Raw genomic sequence first — 17,240 nt, forward strand, 5'->3', positions numbered from 1 at the left:
AACAATGGAGATTGGGGAAATCTAAGGGCCATTATGATTCAGCCTTAGTTCTGGAGTGAGCCGTGTCCTAAGAACCCAGCTCTGGACCCTGATGGAGGCCTGGTCTTGTCTGGTTTAGGGGCAGAGCAACTTTTGACACCTCCTGTATTTCTCCTGCAGCTGCTGATCACTGGCACAGAGCAGTTCAACCAGAAACCAAAGAAGGGGATCCAGTTTTTGCAGGAGAAAGGTCTCCTTACCATCCCAATGGATAACACAGAGGTAGCCCAGTGGCTGCGAGAGAACCCTCGACTGGACAAGAAAATGATTGGAGAGTTTGTGAGTGACCGCAAAAACATTGACTTGCTGGAGAGCTTTGTGAGGTGAGGACACTGTAAGAAACGTGTAGTTGGGGGACAGACAGTTCAAAACAATACCAGTCAGTTCCTCCTGGTAACCCAGGTCACATGCTCTTCCTCTTCCCAAGATTTATATCTGTTGAGTTTAAAAGAGTCTCCAGCAAGAAAGTTGAAGGGGCCAATCCATTCTATACAGAGAACATTGCAAAGGGGTGAAACAGGGTTCCTGAGCACAGGGAAGGTTCTGGGTTCCAGAATAAAATTTCTAGGCAGGAGCACACTGATATGAAAAGTACTAAGGTTCAGTTCAGTTCAGTCACTCGGTCGTGTCCGACTTTGCGACCCCATGAACCACAGCACGCCAGGCCTCCCTGTCCATTACCAACTCCCAGAGTCTACCCAAACCCATGTCCATCGAGTTGGTGATGCCATCCAACCATCTCATCTTCTGTCGTCCCCTTTTCCTCCTGCCCTCAATCTTTCCCAGCATCAGGGTCTTTTCAAATGAGTCAGCTCTTCACATCAGGTGGCCAAAGTATTGGAGTTTCAGCTTCAACATCAGTCCTTCCAATGAACACCCAGGACTGATCTCCTTTAGGATGGACTGGTTGGTTCTCCTTGCAGTCCAAGGGACTCTCAACAGTCTTCTCCAGCACCACAGTTCAAAAGCATCAATTCTTCGGTGCTCAGCTTTCTTTATAGTCCAACTCTCACATGCATACATGACCACTGGAAAAACCATAGCCTTGACTAGACGGACCTTTGTTGGCAAAGCAATGTCTCTGCTTTTTAATATGCTGTCTAGATTGGTCATAACTTTCCTTCCAAGGAGTAAGTGTCTTTTAAATTTCATGGCTGCAGTCACCATCTGCAGTGATTTTGGAGCCCAGAAAAATAAAGTCAGCCATTGTTTCCACTGTTTCTCCGTCTATTTGCCATGAAGTGACAGGACCAGATGCCATGATCTTAGTTTTCTGAATGTTGAGCTTTAAGCCAACTTTTTCACTCTCCTCTTTCACTTTCATCAAGAGGCTCTTTCTTTGTTCTTCACTTTCTGCCATAAGGGTTGGTGTCATCTGCATATATGAGGTTATTGATATTTCTCCCAGCAGTGGTTGTCAAATTCTGATTCAGTGTTAAAGATGTCCAGGATATACCTCCCCTTTGCCAACAGTCTCTTCTGTTCCAATAGGAGAAGCTTAGGGGGACTATAGCTATAAGTCACCCAACATTTGCAACTTATATATCTTAAGTCTTTCATCCTTCTTTCTTTCCCTGTAGCACCTTCAGCTTTCAGGGTCTGCGACTGGATGAAGCTCTCCGGCTCTACCTGGAAGCCTTCCGCTTGCCTGGGGAAGCACCGGTCATCCAGAGGTTGCTAGAGGCATTCACAGAACATTGGAGAGTGAGTTTGAGTGGCAGGGGCTGAGTCCAGCATCCCAAATTAATTTGACTAAGGGTTTCTGTGGCTTCAACTGAAAGACCCAGTTTCTGTCTCCTAAGAAGGCTGAGAACAGCATCAGTGAACTTACCCATAGAGGGGATGCCAACTTCCATCAAGGAGTTGGCAAGAGATGGGTCAGTTTCTGGCTGGTATCTTCCATCTGTCTCAGCATTGATCAGTAGGTTGGCAGTAAGCGTTTGATTGGCCAGAGAAGAGCATTGACATAGGCGGGGTCTTTGCTTTTTCAGAATTGTAATGGCTCCCCATTTGCCAATAGCGATGCCTGCTTTGCCCTGGCCTATGCTGTCATCATGCTTAATACCGACCAGCACAACCACAATGTTCGCAAACAGAATGCGCCCATGACCCTAGAGGTAAGATTGAATCCCAGCCGCGGCAGAGCAGTTCCAGCACAGCTTTGGAGGTAGCAGGGACGATGTGGGATTTCCAGTGGGCACAGTGGACACAGTTTTGTCCAAGGGAGTCAGGGAGGGCTGGCTAGTACAGAAGTGGAACTGGGGAAGGGAAGTGGATTCTTTGACTTACTGTTTCCTAAGTCCTATTTACCACAGACCCAGGAGTTCTTTGAGTGGGGCTTCAGCATTGACACGTGGTAGGGTAAATCTTACTGCCCTGTCTCTAGGAGTTTCGCAAAAATCTAAAAGGTGTGAATGGAGGCAAGGACTTTGAGCAAGACATCCTGGAGGACATGTACCATGCCATCAAGTGAGTATGTGTAGAGAATGGTGTAACATCTCTGCTAAGGAGACACACACTGCTTCCTTTTCCAAATGTTGGAGTCACATCAGTCTGCAGTGACTCACATGCCCTGGATTTAGCTTCGTACTTTAGCTGGGCAGCCCCGTCTCCCCAACTCATTTATTTCTTAAAGAAGCTGAACAGTGCTGCAACTGAAGAACCCTGAGCTAGGATTCAAACTGCCCCTGCTGAGTGGAGGGGGCATCATCACCCTGTTTTCTGAATCCACAGCAGTTAGATTTTCCTGTCTAGCTCACAAGATGCGTTAGGATGGGGGTAGTAGAGAACCCAAAATGAGTGCTAGAGGGTGAGGTTTGGGACACTTAGATTTTTACTGTAAACCAGAAAAAGTAGAATTGTTCATTCTGTCATACCCAGAAAGAATATGAGATCTTACTGTAGAACTGAAGGCCCACTTAGACACAGGGCTTGGAGATTATAGGATGCTTCCTTTCTTTCTCCCTGACAGGGAGGCAGGTGGACCAGGAAGCAGACCACTAAGCTGCAGTTTTGATGACGTTTCATTGGTGGAAGTGCTAGTTATGGGCAAAGCCCCTTGTCCTAGGTGTAACCAGTCAGTTCAGAGCAGTGCACTTACTCCTTTTGTTATCTCCTGACAGGAATGAGGAAATTGTGATGCCTGAAGAGCAGACAGGCTTGGTCCGGGAGAATTATGTGTGGAATGTGCTGCTTCATCGAGGTGCCACCCCAGAGGGCATATTCCTACGTGTGCCTGCTGGCAGCTATGATCTTGACCTCTTCACCATGACCTGGGGCCCCACTATTGCTGCTCTCTCTTATGTTTTTGACAAAAGCCTTGAGGAGACAATCATCCAAAAAGCCATCTCAGGCTTCAGGTAGTCAGGATTTGACTTTGATCTTAATCTTCTTCCACCTTTCTGAGTTAACATGATTGCCTCCATGCCTCTCTGACTCCTACTCTTATTTTCCTTAGAATGGGGCTCCTCCTGAGTTTCTGGAGGGAGACTGAAGCTTGGGAAAGCTCAGTCTTAAACAGACTCAAGAGTAAAAGGTTTCTTCCTGAGATTTGATTAGGGAAGAATCCCAAGCAAGCCTCCTTGAGGACTTGGAAGGGCTGCCTGGCCTTTCAGTGACTGTATCTGGTATGTGACATTACAGGAAGTGCGCCATGATCTCCGCCCACTATGGCCTCAGTGATGTGTTTGACAATCTCATCATCTCTCTATGCAAATTCACAGCTCTCAGCAGTGAGGTGAGCAGTGACAGGAACTGTGTTCTTGGCATTCCAAAGGAAGACCTCTCCCTTTGCCGTAGATCTACCCTTATCTGTGGAGCTGATTCCCTTCAGCATATTCTCTCACTCAGCCAGACTACAGAAGAGCTTAGGCCATTTCTGTCTGACATACCTTGCGGTGAGAATAGCATTACTTCGTATAATGGGGATGAGAGAGGAGACACAGTAGTGGAGAAGGCCTTAGCCAGGTTAGCCCTTCTCACCAACATTATGGGGGATTGAAGCAGAAATAGCAGAAGGACCCTTAGGAACCATAGGTACAGGCCAAAGAGAATCTCCTTTCAATTCATTTGCCAGGCTCTAAGCCTCTTCTCATCTTCTTTTTCAGTCTGTTGAGAACCTGCCCACTGTGTTTGGAAGCAACCCTAAGGCCCACGTTGCAGCCAAGACGGTGTTCCATTTGGCCCACCGTCATGGTGACATCCTGCGAGAGGGCTGGAAGAATATCATGGAGGCCATGTTGCAACTCTTCCGAGCCCAGCTGCTACCCAAGGCTATGGTAGAGGTAATTCTTGGTAGGAGACTAATCGATAATAACGAGGCAAGAGCTCCAAGATTATGTACTGTTTTTAGAAATGGTTGAGAATACCACTGGTCCTGATGCATGTTGAAACTTACCAGGAACGCCTCGAATGTAAGACCACAGATCTTCAGCCAAGGGGATAGCTGTGAAGGAAGGCTGGTAGAAGTCATTGCCAGTCACCAATTGGAGGGGACCCTGTCAGTTGTGGAGGGCAGAGGGCAACAGGAAGAAAGCCAGAAAACTTTATTCAGAGGACTAGGAAATGCAAAAGGCATGTGGAAAGAAAGTATTCTTGACCTGATTTTCCAGGTAGAAGACTTTGTGGATCCCAATGGCAAGATCTCTTTACAGCGGGAAGAGACACCATCGAACCGGTGAGGGAAAATCAGAGGCTAGAGACTTAGGGGAGGGAGGATTAGAACTTTAGAGCTCACTAGAGCTTGTACCCTCTTTCTCCAGAGGAGAGTCAACAGTGCTGAGCTTTGTGAGCTGGCTGACACTAAGTGGTACTGAGCAGTCTAGTGTGCGGGGCCCATCCACTGAGAACCAAGAGGCCAAGAGAATGGCTTTGGACTGTATCAAGGTAACTGACCCTGCTCACCCCTGGTGAAGAAGCCTAGACCCTTCTCTACAAGATAAAACACTGCTATATAAACTGAAGACTAGGATCACTAGAGTTTGTGACCAGAGCTGACTCCTTCTGCCTTCTCTTCTAGCTTCTTGGGAACATTCTCTTCCCTCTAGTCCTTATCATTAACCCTTGTGCCCCTCTAGCAATGTGACCCAGAAAAGATGATCACAGAAAGCAAATTCCTCCAGCTGGAGTCACTGCAGGAGCTCATGAAGGTACAGAGTGAAGAGGAAAGGGCTGGCTGGGTCTGGGAGGGGAGACAGAGATGTATGCCTCAGTCACTGTCAGGGCTGGGCTAGTGGCTGACTTCTTCTTCATGCCTGCTTTCCTACAATTATTCTCCTCCAGGCTCTGGTCTCAGTGACACCAGATGAAGAGACCTATGATGAAGAGGATGCTGCTTTCTGCCTGGAAATGCTGCTGAGGATTGTGCTAGAGAACAGGTAGCAGGCAGTCTTTAGGCAGGCCTCATACTGGACTTGTGCCAAAGGGATGGAAGCCTGGAATCATCTTGCAGGGTGGATTCTAGGGACAAGAAGCACAGGAAGCTGCAGGCAGTGGAGGAGAAGCTTGCTCATTAGACCTGCCTTGAAGGGCCTAGCTTCAATCAGAAAAGAAGGCTTATTGCCTACTGGCCTCTTTGGCTGAGACTGTCCTCATCCCTTATGTTTCTCAGGGACCGTGTTGGCTGTGTGTGGCAGACTGTTCGAGACCATCTATACCACCTATGTGTCCAGGCCCAGGACTTCTGCTTCCTTGTGGAGCGGGCAGTGGTGGGGCTGCTGCGCCTAGCTATTCGGTTACTCCGGAGAGAAGAGATCAGTGGCCAGGTAAGCAGAGTGCAACTGGGAGGGCAGGAAGGTATATAAGGGGTAGAACCACAGTATTAGGTATGGATATGGCCTGAAACAGAGAGCTCATTTAATGCCCTATAGCGTGAGCCCATTGATCTACACAGGGCTGGGGGAGTCTTAACAGGTGGCATTGGAAGTGAGTCTGGAATGGCCTCAGGCATGAAGCCTGATACTCAGCGTCTGTGCTCAGTAGGGTTGGACGGCTACTGCCTTGTGTCGGTGCCAACCCTGTACCTGATTTCCTAGTTCTCATGCTTAGGACCTTTGCCCAATTTATAAAAAGAGACCAGCATAGAAATAATAAGTGAGTTCTGCAAGATCAGGAGATATAAGATCAATACACAAAAATTAATCAAACATTTTTTAATACTAACAATGATCATATAGAAAATGAAACTATTTCAAATGTTCCAAATGAAATCAAATACTTAGCTATAGGCCTAATAAAACATTTATATACTCTGTATGCTGAAAATTACCAAATGCTGATGAAAGATATTAAGACCCATATAAATGAGACATAGCATATGCATGGATTGAGAGTCAGTGTAGTGAGGACATCATTTCTCCCTTAATTGATCTATTAGTTTAATGAAACTCCTATGAAAATCCCAGCAAGGTTTTTTTGTAGACATAAACAAGCTTATTCTAAGATTTACATGGAAAAGCACAGGCCCTAGAATAGCCAAAAAACATTTTGAGAAAAAAGGTGGGAAGGGTCACTCCATCTGATATTAAGGCTTATTATACATCTACAGTAATCAACACTGTGGTATTTTTGGAGGGACAGACACATGGATCAATGTAACAAGAGAAGCCAGAAATAGACCCACACAAAGAAACCTAACTAATTTTTTGACAAAGGTGCAAAAACAATTCAGTATAGAAAGGATAGCCTTTTTAATTGCTGAAGCAATTGAAATCCATGGTTGGGGGTGAACCTAGACCTAAGCCTCATACCTTATAGAAAAGTTAACTCAAAATGAATCATAGATTTAAATGTAAAATGTAAAACTCTGAAACCTTTAGAAAGAAATACACGAGGATATCTTTGGGAGCTAGGCCAAGAGTTCTTAGACTTGACACCAAAAATACAATCCATAAAAGGAAAAACTGATAAATTAGACTCATCAGTATGAAAAATTCTGCTCTATGAGAGCCCAATGTGGAAAGGATATAAAGACAAGGAGTGTTTGTTTTCAAATCAAATACTTGAAAAAAGACTAATATCTAAAATGTAAAAGAACTCATAATAATAAAAAAAAATTAGAAAATGAGTGAAAGATATGAAAAAGATACACAGATGGAAGATAAGCACATGAAAAAGATTTAAGTGATGTTCAAATCATTAGCCAACAGGGAAACACAAAACCACAGTGAAATACCACTGCACACCTGTCAGAATGGCTAAAGTGAAAAATAGTGATAATACCAAATGCAGACAAGGATGTGGGTCTCTCATAAATTGCTGGTGGGAAGGTAAAACAATAGAGTCGTTTCTTATCAAACTAAACATGCAGTTACAACACAGTCCAGCAATTGTGCTCTTGGGTGCTTATCCTAGGGAAATGAAAGCTTACTTTTATAAAAACCCGTGCATGAATGTTCACAGAAGCTTTATTTGTAGTAGCCAAAACTAGAATCAGTCCAGATGGTTTTCAACATAAAGTGTAGTATATGCATACCATGGAATACTATTCAGCAACTAAAAGCAACAAACTGTTGATACATAATTCCTTGGATGGTTCTCCAAAGAATATGCTAAATGAAAAAAGCCAATCCCAAAAGGTTATATACTGTATAATTCCATTTATATGACATTTTTGATTGACAGAGTTTTAAAAGTTGTGGACAGATGACCAGGGGCTAGGGATCGGGGCAAGAAAGAGCTCATGGAATTCTCCGGGCCAGAATACTGGAGTGGGTAGCCTTTCCCTTCTCCAGGGGAACTTCCCAACCCAGGGATCAAACCCAGGTCTCCCGCATTGCAAATGGATTCTTTATCAGCTGAGCCACAAGAGAAGCCCAACAGTAATGGAGTGGGTAACCTATCCCTTCTCCAGGGGATCTTCCCAACCCAGGAATTGAACTGGGGTCTCCTGTATTTGCAGACGGATTCTTTACCAGCTGAGCTATCAGGGAAGCCCAAGAAAGAGGCAAATGTGGTTATAAAATAACAACACAAGGGATCCTGTGGTGCTGAAGCTATTCAACATCTTGGTTAGTGGTGGAAACACAAACCTCCACAAGTTAAATTTAAATTGTGTAGAACTTAATATACATATAAGTAAAACTGGGGAAATCTGAGTAAGATTAGAGAATTCTATCAATGTCAGTATCCTGGTTAGGATAATACTATAGTTTTGCATAATGTTACTAATCTTTTCTTTTTTTCAGTTTTTTAAAACTTTTAATATTGAGTTAACAATTATATATATCTATATAACTATATATCAATATAGTTACATTGATAACTATAGATTCATATGTAGTCTTTTATAATAAAGTGTTGGATATCAGATAATTTATTAGATGCTGTACTGAAAGTGGCAAACAAAATGGTTCTAACTGCATCAGTTGTTCACCTTTATGATGGCATGTCTGACTGGGAGCTGTGGCACCCTGACACTGCCCAGCATTGCAAGAGAGTATTGTACTACATGCACATCAGTAGCCCTGGAAAAAATTAAAACTCTTAAGTATGGTTTCTACTGAATGTGTATTGCTTTTGTACCACTGTAAAGTCCAAAAAAATCTATGCCAAATCATCGTAAGTTGGGGGCTGTCTGTACACATTCCCCATTTTACCCCAGTGGTAGCATTATGTAAAACGATAGTATAGTATACTAACAGGATACTGACATTGATATAGTTTACTAATCTTACCAGATTTCCCCAGTTTTGGTTGTACTCATATGTGTATTAAGTTCTACGAAACTTAATCACTTGTGTAGATTTGTGTTTCCACCACTAGCGAAGATGCTGAATAGTTCCACCACCACAGGATCCCTTGTGTTGCCCTTTTATAACTTGCCTCTTTCTTGCCCCCATCCCTAGCCCCTGGGCCATCTGTCTACAGAGTACCCTAAGTTGGGTCTTAGCTGAACCATCCTCACTGGCCTAAGGAGACTGCTGGGGAAAGAGGCTAGACAAGATACTGTGTGCCTACTTTCTACTTCCTGCTCCCTACTCCTGCCCCAGGTACTGCTCTCCCTGCGCATTTTGTTACTAATGAAGCCCAGCGTGTTATCCCGAGTCAGTCACCAGGTAGCCTATGGGCTCCATGAACTCCTTAAGACCAACGCAGCCAATATCCACTCAGGCGATGACTGGGCCACCCTCTTCACACTGCTGGAGTGCATTGGCTCGGGTGTAAAGCCTCCAGCTGCCCTGCAGGCCACAGCCAGTGCCGACGCACCTGATGCTGGTAAGCCCTTTCCCAGGGAGATCCACAGTGGCAGATACACAGTCATGGCCCCGTGGCTGAGACAGGAAAACAAAACGCAGGTTGTCGTGTTCATCAGATTAAATACCCTTGGCTCTGCCATCTGCTTCAGGGCTTCCTGTGCCCACTGGCCTCTCACCAGTACTCACAGACTAACAGCATAAAGGCAAGCAGGCAGTGGAAAAGGCTGTGAGCCAGCTTCCTACTGTCCTGAGGACTGTTTCCTCAGAAACTGTCCTCACGGCCACCTCCTCCCCAACAGCTGCTACTAGATGCCATCCAGAGCCCAAATCAGCCTGCTGCCCCATTTGGTCAAGAGAGCAGCTCTCCAGGCCATCCTTCAGCCCTCTGGTGACAGAGCTGAAACTAATCTAGACCCAGAGAAAAGAGAGACCAGGCTTCAGCACCTTTCTTCTGATAACTGAAATTATCCCTCATCCCAACATCCCCATCGCCACCCTGACCCTGCCCCTTTCCCTGCTGTCTCAGGGGCCCAGTCAGATAGTGAACTCCCATCCTACCATCAAAATGATGTGAGCCTGGACCGGGGGTACACTTCCGACTCAGAGGTCTACACTGACCATGGCAGACCTGGCAAGATTCATCGATCAGCCACAGATGCTGATGTGGTCAACAGCGGTTGGTTAGTGGTGAGTGAGCATATGCACAGCGGATGAGTCTTCCCTACTTGGCCTGTGGAAGAGATTCCTGGTCTTTGAGAGGGCATCTAGGGGACAATCGTGGTGAATCCTGCATTCTGAGCTCTTCTGTACTCAACAGGTGGGGAAAGATGACATCGATAACTCCAAGCCAGGGCCTGGGCCCAGCCAGCCAGGTCCTTCACCCCTGGTCAATCAATACAGCCTAACAGTGGGGCTGGACCTCGGGCCACATGATACCAAGTCCCTGCTCAAGTGTGTGGAGTCACTGTCCTTCATCGTGCGTGACGCTGCCCACATCACACCTGACAACTTTGAGCTCTGTGTCAAGACTCTCCGCATCTTTGTGGAGGCCAGTCTAAATGGCGGTGGGTCACCTGATGAAGGGGCAGTTGGGGAGTAGCCATGTGAATTACAGGGCAAAGGTGGGAAAAGGCAGGCCATCTCTGCCCATAGATGTGAAATGTGACCTGGGTCTGGCCCTGCTCAGGGTGCAAGTCCCAGGAGAAACGTGGCAAGAGTCACAAATATGACAGCAAAGGGAACCGCTTCAAGAAAAAGTCCAAGGAAGGCTCAGTGCTTCGGCGGCCTCGAACCTCCAGCCAACATGCCACTCGGGGTGGGCACAGTGATGACGATGAGGATGAAGGTGTGCCGGCCAGCTACCATACGGTGTCTTTACAGGTCAGTCAGGACGTAAGTATGGCACCCTTTACTTCCTCTCCTCTCCCTGCACCTGACATCGGGAGTCTTGGTGGGTCCAGGGACAGCCAGGGCTAAGAGGAAGGGCTTATTTTCCAGCCCAAGTCCTCGGCTAGCACCCCCAGTGTTTCCCTATCCAGGACTACTTGTAAGTCTTCATTTGCTTAATTTTTAAATTATAGTTTATTTTTTAAATAAATAATTCTAATGCACATAGTATACTAAAAAGTTCAGAAGGTACAAAAGGGTAAACAGATAAAAGTCGCATTCCATTCCTGTCCCTAGCTGCTAAGTTTTCCTTACCAGAGGGAACGACTGCCACCAGTTTTTGTTTATCTTTCTGGTTATTCTGTTGTCTATTCAAAACGTACAAAGTTTATTTTATGAGCAGACTTTATATCATTAAATAAATGGAGAACTAATTGCTTTAAATAGAATCACCTTAGAAAAACGATGAAAACAAAAATTACTATATCTGTCCAAACACTACTGCCTGTCAAAGCCTCTGAGCCTGAGATTTACCATTTTTAAAATAAGATTAACGAATATGAGGCTTTATCTGTCATCAGAAAGGGTAAGAGAGAAGTGAAAAGAAAGTGCCTTTCTCACTGTGTAATTGTGTTATTAAATTCTTAGTGCACACACCTCAAGTTGCTGCTACTGGGAATAATACCTATCTTTGGAAAACACTGGTCAGGACACCCAGCTCACAAAGTTGAAGTGAGAGGAGTGTGGTGCAATCAGTACTAGGGGCTCCCTTGAGGACCCAAGTCAGGGACAGTGGGAGTGGGCTGTTGGGGAGGGGGTCCAGCAGACCTAACCCCATTTGTGTCCTGCCCCTCCTGTGATCCCAGTTGCTAGATCTGATGCACACCCTGCACACAAGGGCAGCCTCTATCTACAGCTCATGGGCGGAGGAGCAGCGCCACCTGGAGACAGGCAGCCGGAAGATTGAAGCTGATTCACGTACCCTCTGGGCTCACTGCTGGTGCCCTTTACTGCAGGGTAAACCTCGGGGGAAGCAGGGGCAGAGGTGGAGCTGGTGCTTAGGAAGTACTGAGATCTGGATACCTGAAGGATCTGAGCCTGTTCTTGTTCTCAGGCATTGCCTGCCTATGCTGTGATGCCCGGCGGCAGGTGAGGATGCAGGCACTGACCTATCTGCAGCGAGCACTGCTGGTACATGATCTGCAGAAGTTAGATGCTCTGGAATGGGAGTCCTGTTTTAACAAGGTAGGCCTTCCCTCTGGTCTTAAGGTAAAGGGAAAATCCTAAAGATAGGGATCCCCTGGCAGCCTGAAGAGCTGCTAATGTCAATCCTCAGCCGATTATACCTTCCCTCCTGCTCTGTTCCCACCCTCCCCAACCCACGGTCAGGTGGGCAAGGCTTCTACCTGACCCCTCTGGAGAGATGTTGACTCTTTATCCTCCAGGTGCTGTTTCCTCTACTGACCAAGCTCTTGGAGAACATCAGCCCTGCAGATGTGGGTGGGATGGAGGAGACCCGGATGAGGGCTTCTACTCTGCTCTCTAAGGTACTGTCACCACCCTACTCCCACCCACTGTCTCCACACCTGCCACTTCAGCAGCCTGGGAGGACCAAGAGATGTAGTGTAGGCGCTTATGACCCCCAGCTGTAGAGACTCAGCAGGACCCAGGAGGATTTTGGAATTCAGAGGAGTCTCTGATCCAGGATTCCCATGAAAGATAGGGAAGTCTTGCCTCCTACCCATGGAGAGTGGTGCAGAAGGCTCCTACCCTTCTCTCAGCTGAAAGGGGCTGGGGGCCATAGGTCTTTCTGCAGCACCTGTCTCCACTACTGTCGCTGTCCACCTTTGCGGCCCTCTGGCTGACCATCCTGGACTTCATGGACAAGTACATGCATGCAGGCTCCAGTGACTTACTGGTACGTTCTGCCTCAGGCCAGCGCCGCTGCCTATGTCCTCTCCTAACTTCTGGGAAGACTTGCTGTTTCCCCCTTGGTGGCTCTATCTCCTCCTTACCATATTCCCCCATATCCCTTTTCCCATTCTTATGGTTCCACTGCCATCTACAGTCAGAAGCCATTCCAGAGTCTCTAAAGAACATGCTCCTGGTGATGGACACAGCAGAGATTTTCCACAGTGCAGATGCCCGAGGAGGCAGCCCCTCAGCCCTATGGGAGATCACCTGGGAGCGCATAGACTGTTTCCTGCCCCACCTGCGAGATGAGCTCTTCAAGCAGACTGTCATCCAGGGTAGGGGGCTCCAACCAACTTCATCAGAGAGGGCCTGGAGCTAATAACTAGGTCTCTGTGCCCTGGGTTAGGTGGGAAGTCTAGTAGGTAACCAAGATCTACTTGAGAGGAAACACTGAGAGCTGCCATCTGGACTCTCTACCCTCCCCAGACCCTGTGCCCATGGAGCCTCATGCCCCAAAACCGCTGGCCTCAGCACACCTGACTCCTGCTGCTGGTGACACTAGGACACCTGGCCATCCACCTCCCCCAGAAATGCCCTCTGAGCTGGGGACCTGTGGTGAGTCCCTCTGAGTGAGCTTGCTGGATGTCAAGGCCTAAGAGGAGGCCCGGAGTACCTTATGACTGCTGCTGAGCACGGGCAGTGAGCCAGGGGAAGGAAGGAACCACAGGATCCCGCTCACTTGCTCTTCCCGTGGGAGATTGCAGGGCCAGGTCTGATGAGCTAGCTGCCTGGGATTTCTAGGCTTCAGAGAAGAAGGCTGGATTGGGAACTTGGGATGAAAAGGCAGAGGTGCCCTTCAGGGATGCTAGTAAAAAGCAGACCAAAATTAATCTGACTGGAGGTACAACAGTGGGGGGAGTGGGTAGGTATGAGGGAATTGGACACTGGAATAAGTTTCAAGCAGAGAATCTCAACTATGTAGACTGGGAGGAGTCATTTTCTCACAGGAATGGGGAGGAGCAGAAGTGTGGTAAACCAGCTGCAGACTGTAAGGGAGTTTGACTGCAGCCACCTTGTTTTCCTTTAGACTTTGAGAAGCCTGAGGGCCCCCGACCTGATAACAGCAGTTCTTCTGGATCACCAGTGGCGTCCAGCCCCAGCAGGCTGAGCCCTACCCCAGATGGGCCTCCACCGCTGGCTCAGTCCCCACTGATCCTGCAGCCCTTGGCCTCCCCACTGCAGGTGGGCGTGCCCCCCATGACTCTGCCCATCATCCTCAATCCCGCTCTCATTGAGGCCACCTCACCTGTGCCCCTCCTGGCCACACCTCGCCCCACAGACCCCATGCCCACCTCCGAGGTCAACTAAGGCAGGCCCCTCAGCTATCAGGACCAGTACTTCTAGTAGGCTGTCCCTGGCCCCCCTCTCAGCTGTCCCAAGGGCCACAGACTTTTCAGTCCCACGCCAAGTGGCTGTCACTTTTTGGATGGGGACGGGAAATAGAACTTTTATGGCCCCTCCTAGGACCCACAGTTAGTCTGTGGGACCTTCCTCCTCTGCTCTCCATTCCTGGAAGTCCAACCTGAGAGCACACTCAGGTATCACCTGCAGCCTGGCAGCTCCGGGGAGTGAGGCATCACTGTACCAGCCCTGCAGTGCCTGCCCTTGTGCCCCTCCTGCCTGTGTCAGGCATGGAGAACCAAGTCAACCACTCTGCACTTTGTTTCCCTCTCCCAGCCCCAATCCCACTAGCCCTGGACCACCACCTCTAGTTTTTCCTCTTTTATTAATTAGTTGGTCAGTTTGGAGAGTTGATTTGCGCCATAGAGGTGGGCAGGTGGGACTGGAGAGAAGGACTGCCCACCGGAGCATGTACATATGGAAAAACAGGAAAACAATGGACTTTTTATGATGTAATAAATGTCTTAGTACCAACATCATGGCCTTTTCCTCTGGTTTCCTTCTTGAGCTTGTGGGTACCATGTTTTGGGATATGTAGGCCCTCACATGAACAGAAATGAGGCTGAGCCTACCAACCATGGTCATGCTGCTGCCACCCCACCGCCACTACCACCACCATCAGAGCAGTGCTCCCTTGTCACCAGGGATGTGCCAGGGGTTGACAGTTCTCTTCCATAACTGCTCCAGTGGAGATAACTGTGATAGCCCAGGCTGGAGTCAAAGGGCAGGTGAGCCAGGGCTGAGCTGCATTACTCAGAAGGCTTCCCTCAGGTGTGCCTCATAGTCCAGCCACACAAGGAGTCCATGGGTCTTGGGGGTGGGGGGCTGCCTTGCCCACAGCTGTGAGCTTGTGTTTCTGGACACGGCATTCATTCTGGCCCATAACTGAGCAGGGGAATTTTTTTTCCATCCCATAGCCTCCAAACAGTCCAGTCACTGAAGTATGATTGGAGAAACCCTTCCCTTTTTTCCCTTTGCATCAGGATAAGACAAGTGGGAGTGTGCATGGGGCAGGCAGCATGGCTTCTGCAGGGCTGAGCTACTGTGGGTGGGATGCAGAATGCTATTAAGCCTTCCCAAGTGAAGCATCTCCCATCATCTTGACTTCCTCCTCCACCATAGTCCCTTCCACCAAAGGGCGGAGAGTAGTACCAGTGGGGCTCCCTCCTGGACACTTAAGGGTGCTCACCTCTTCATTGGGCCCAGCTGTCTCTGTGATCATTCAGCCTCTCAGGCTTCCCTTTGCTCAGCACAACCATGTGGATGGGTCTGGATGTCTGTCAGTGTCTCCCTTGGGTGCACCGCTGTGGAAATGGAAACAACCGGATGTGGAACAATACTAACAGGGGTCCAGCAGCTCCTACACTAGTTTCTCCCACTTCCCTTCCTTCTGCAAATAATCCAGACCATGCCTGCTTTCCACACTAACCTGAAACCTTGCCCCTGGGAAAATTATGAGTAAGACTGAACACCTCACCTGCTTTTTTCCATATGGGTGCAGAAAAGCCTGGATCTACAATCAGGTAGACACTTGGGCCATTGACTTTGACTCTAACATCTCTGTTCTCCCTTGTGAGCCTTGTCTCCTTTGTGGTGTAGAAACTCATTTTTCTGTAGTTTCTCATGTGGAAATAAAAGGTCGAGTACCGAAGTAATAATTACATGGTGAGCTAAGACTTCACTAGAAAATTGGGAAAGGGGGGCAGGGATAAATGAGTTTGGATTAATAGATACACACTGTGTGTGGGCATGCGTGCTCAGTTGTGTCCAACTCTTTGCGACCCTGTGGACTATATAGCCCACCAGGCTCCTCTGTCCATGGGATTTTTCAGGCAAGAATATTGAAGTGGGTTGCCATTTCTTCCTCCAGGGGATTTTCCCAACACTGGGATCGAACTGGTGTCTCTTATATCTCCCGCATTGGCAGGCAGATTCTTTACCACTGAGCCACCTGGGAAGCCCATAACAGATACACATTACTACATGTAAAATAGATCAACTATATTCAATATCTTGTAATAAACTATAAGGGAAAATAATCTGAAAAAAATATATGTATGTGTGTGTATGTTGTTCAGTCACTCAGTCGTGTCCGACTCTGTAACCCCAGGGACTGCAGCCCACCAGGCTTCTCTGTCCACGGGATTTCCCAGGCAAGGATACTGGAGTGGGTTGCTATTAACTTCTCCGTGTGTGTGTGTGTGTGTGTGTGTGAATCACTCTGCTGCATACTTGAAACTAACACAACATTGTAAATCAACTATACATCAATAAAAGGGGACTTCCCTGGTGGCCCAGTGGCTGACTGCACTCCCAATGCAAGGGACCCTAGTTTGATCCTTGGTCAGGGAACTAGATCCCATATGCTGCAATTAGGAATTTGCATGCCATAACTAAAGATCCTGCATGCCACAACTAAGACCCAGCATAGCCAAATAATATTTTTTAGAAACTATAATTAATAAAAGAAAAACAGGAATAAACAAACATAACCAAGAATAAATGTGAATTTTCTGAGCACATAAGCATGATATCAGAACTTCCCTGGAGATCCAGTGGTTAGGACTCCACACTTCTCCTGCAGGGGGCATGGGTTCCATCTCTGCTTGGGGAACTAAGATCCCACAAGCCCCATGGAGCAGCCAAAAAAAAAAAAAAAAAAGACATCAGAGGGGACAAATGACAGAGTTAGTAATAATGGGCACACACTTCCCCATTACCCCGTCTCCCCCCCCCCCCCCAATAAATGCTAGGAACAATAAAGTATGTGGCTTTTCAAGCCCTTGGGTATTCACCTGTGTTCAGGGCTCACTGGGAAACTGTGGTTGTGAGAAAACAAGAACCCCAGGCTTCAGCTGAGAAGGAGCTTTAATTCAACTAAATAGTTCACCACCCCCTCCGTGAAATGCTCTTCACCTCGCTGAGACACAGGTTTTTCTTGGTTCTCCTCTGCCTCACCGACCATGTCTTTTCAATTTCCTCTTTTGGTTCCTCTTCATCTCCACAGCTTCTCAACATCAGAATGTCCCAGGGTGTAGTGCTTGTCAACTCCTTTTCTCTACATTCAATCATGGGGTGATGGTGACCACTGTCAAAACTTCAAATACCATCCATTACACTGACTTAATGTACAAATACCCCTCATCTTCTCCAGTTTCTTATATCAACACCCCTCCCCAACATCCCACACCCAATTCCTCAGCAAGTTTTATTGCCCCTGACTTTCAAATCTATCTAGAATATGAC

General features: G+C 47.5%; 1 protein-coding gene across 6 annotated transcripts in view; it reads left to right on the top strand.

Annotated features, from left to right (window-relative positions):
• The window catches only part of GBF1 (golgi brefeldin A resistant guanine nucleotide exchange factor 1), a 120,898-nt gene extending 106,430 nt beyond the window's left edge, over positions 1-14,468 (top strand). For 4 of the 6 annotated variants that reach the window (XM_065923207.1, XM_065923208.1, XM_065923211.1 and 1 more), the window contains 23 exons: positions 160-362; positions 1,620-1,743; positions 2,031-2,156; positions 2,426-2,508; positions 3,162-3,398; positions 3,682-3,775; positions 4,146-4,322; positions 4,650-4,714; positions 4,800-4,923; positions 5,115-5,186; positions 5,320-5,414; positions 5,648-5,801; positions 9,027-9,252; positions 9,760-9,920; positions 10,051-10,297; positions 10,420-10,625; positions 11,486-11,636; positions 11,734-11,864; positions 12,065-12,166; positions 12,424-12,537; positions 12,688-12,868; positions 13,020-13,148; positions 13,621-14,468. In XM_065923207.1, the coding sequence (XP_065779279.1) occupies positions 160-362; positions 1,620-1,743; positions 2,031-2,156; positions 2,426-2,508; positions 3,162-3,398; positions 3,682-3,775; positions 4,146-4,322; positions 4,650-4,714; positions 4,800-4,923; positions 5,115-5,186; positions 5,320-5,414; positions 5,648-5,801; positions 9,027-9,252; positions 9,760-9,920; positions 10,051-10,297; positions 10,420-10,625; positions 11,486-11,636; positions 11,734-11,864; positions 12,065-12,166; positions 12,424-12,537; positions 12,688-12,868; positions 13,020-13,148; positions 13,621-13,901 (3,483 nt within the window). In that variant the 3' untranslated portion in view covers positions 13,902-14,468. The remainder of the gene's footprint in view (positions 1-159; positions 363-1,619; positions 1,744-2,030; positions 2,157-2,425; positions 2,509-3,161; positions 3,399-3,681; positions 3,776-4,145; positions 4,323-4,649; positions 4,715-4,799; positions 4,924-5,114; positions 5,187-5,319; positions 5,415-5,647; positions 5,802-9,026; positions 9,253-9,759; positions 9,921-10,050; positions 10,298-10,419; positions 10,626-11,485; positions 11,637-11,733; positions 11,865-12,064; positions 12,167-12,423; positions 12,538-12,687; positions 12,869-13,019; positions 13,149-13,620) is intronic. The other 2 variants (XM_065923209.1, XM_065923210.1) reach the window with 1 other exon arrangement.
• The last annotated feature ends 2,772 nt before the right edge of the window (positions 14,469-17,240 follow it).

The sequence above is a fragment of the Muntiacus reevesi genome, chromosome 2 (genome assembly GCF_963930625.1).
Source record: "Muntiacus reevesi chromosome 2, mMunRee1.1, whole genome shotgun sequence".
Taxonomy (NCBI): Eukaryota; Metazoa; Chordata; class Mammalia; order Artiodactyla; family Cervidae; genus Muntiacus; species Muntiacus reevesi.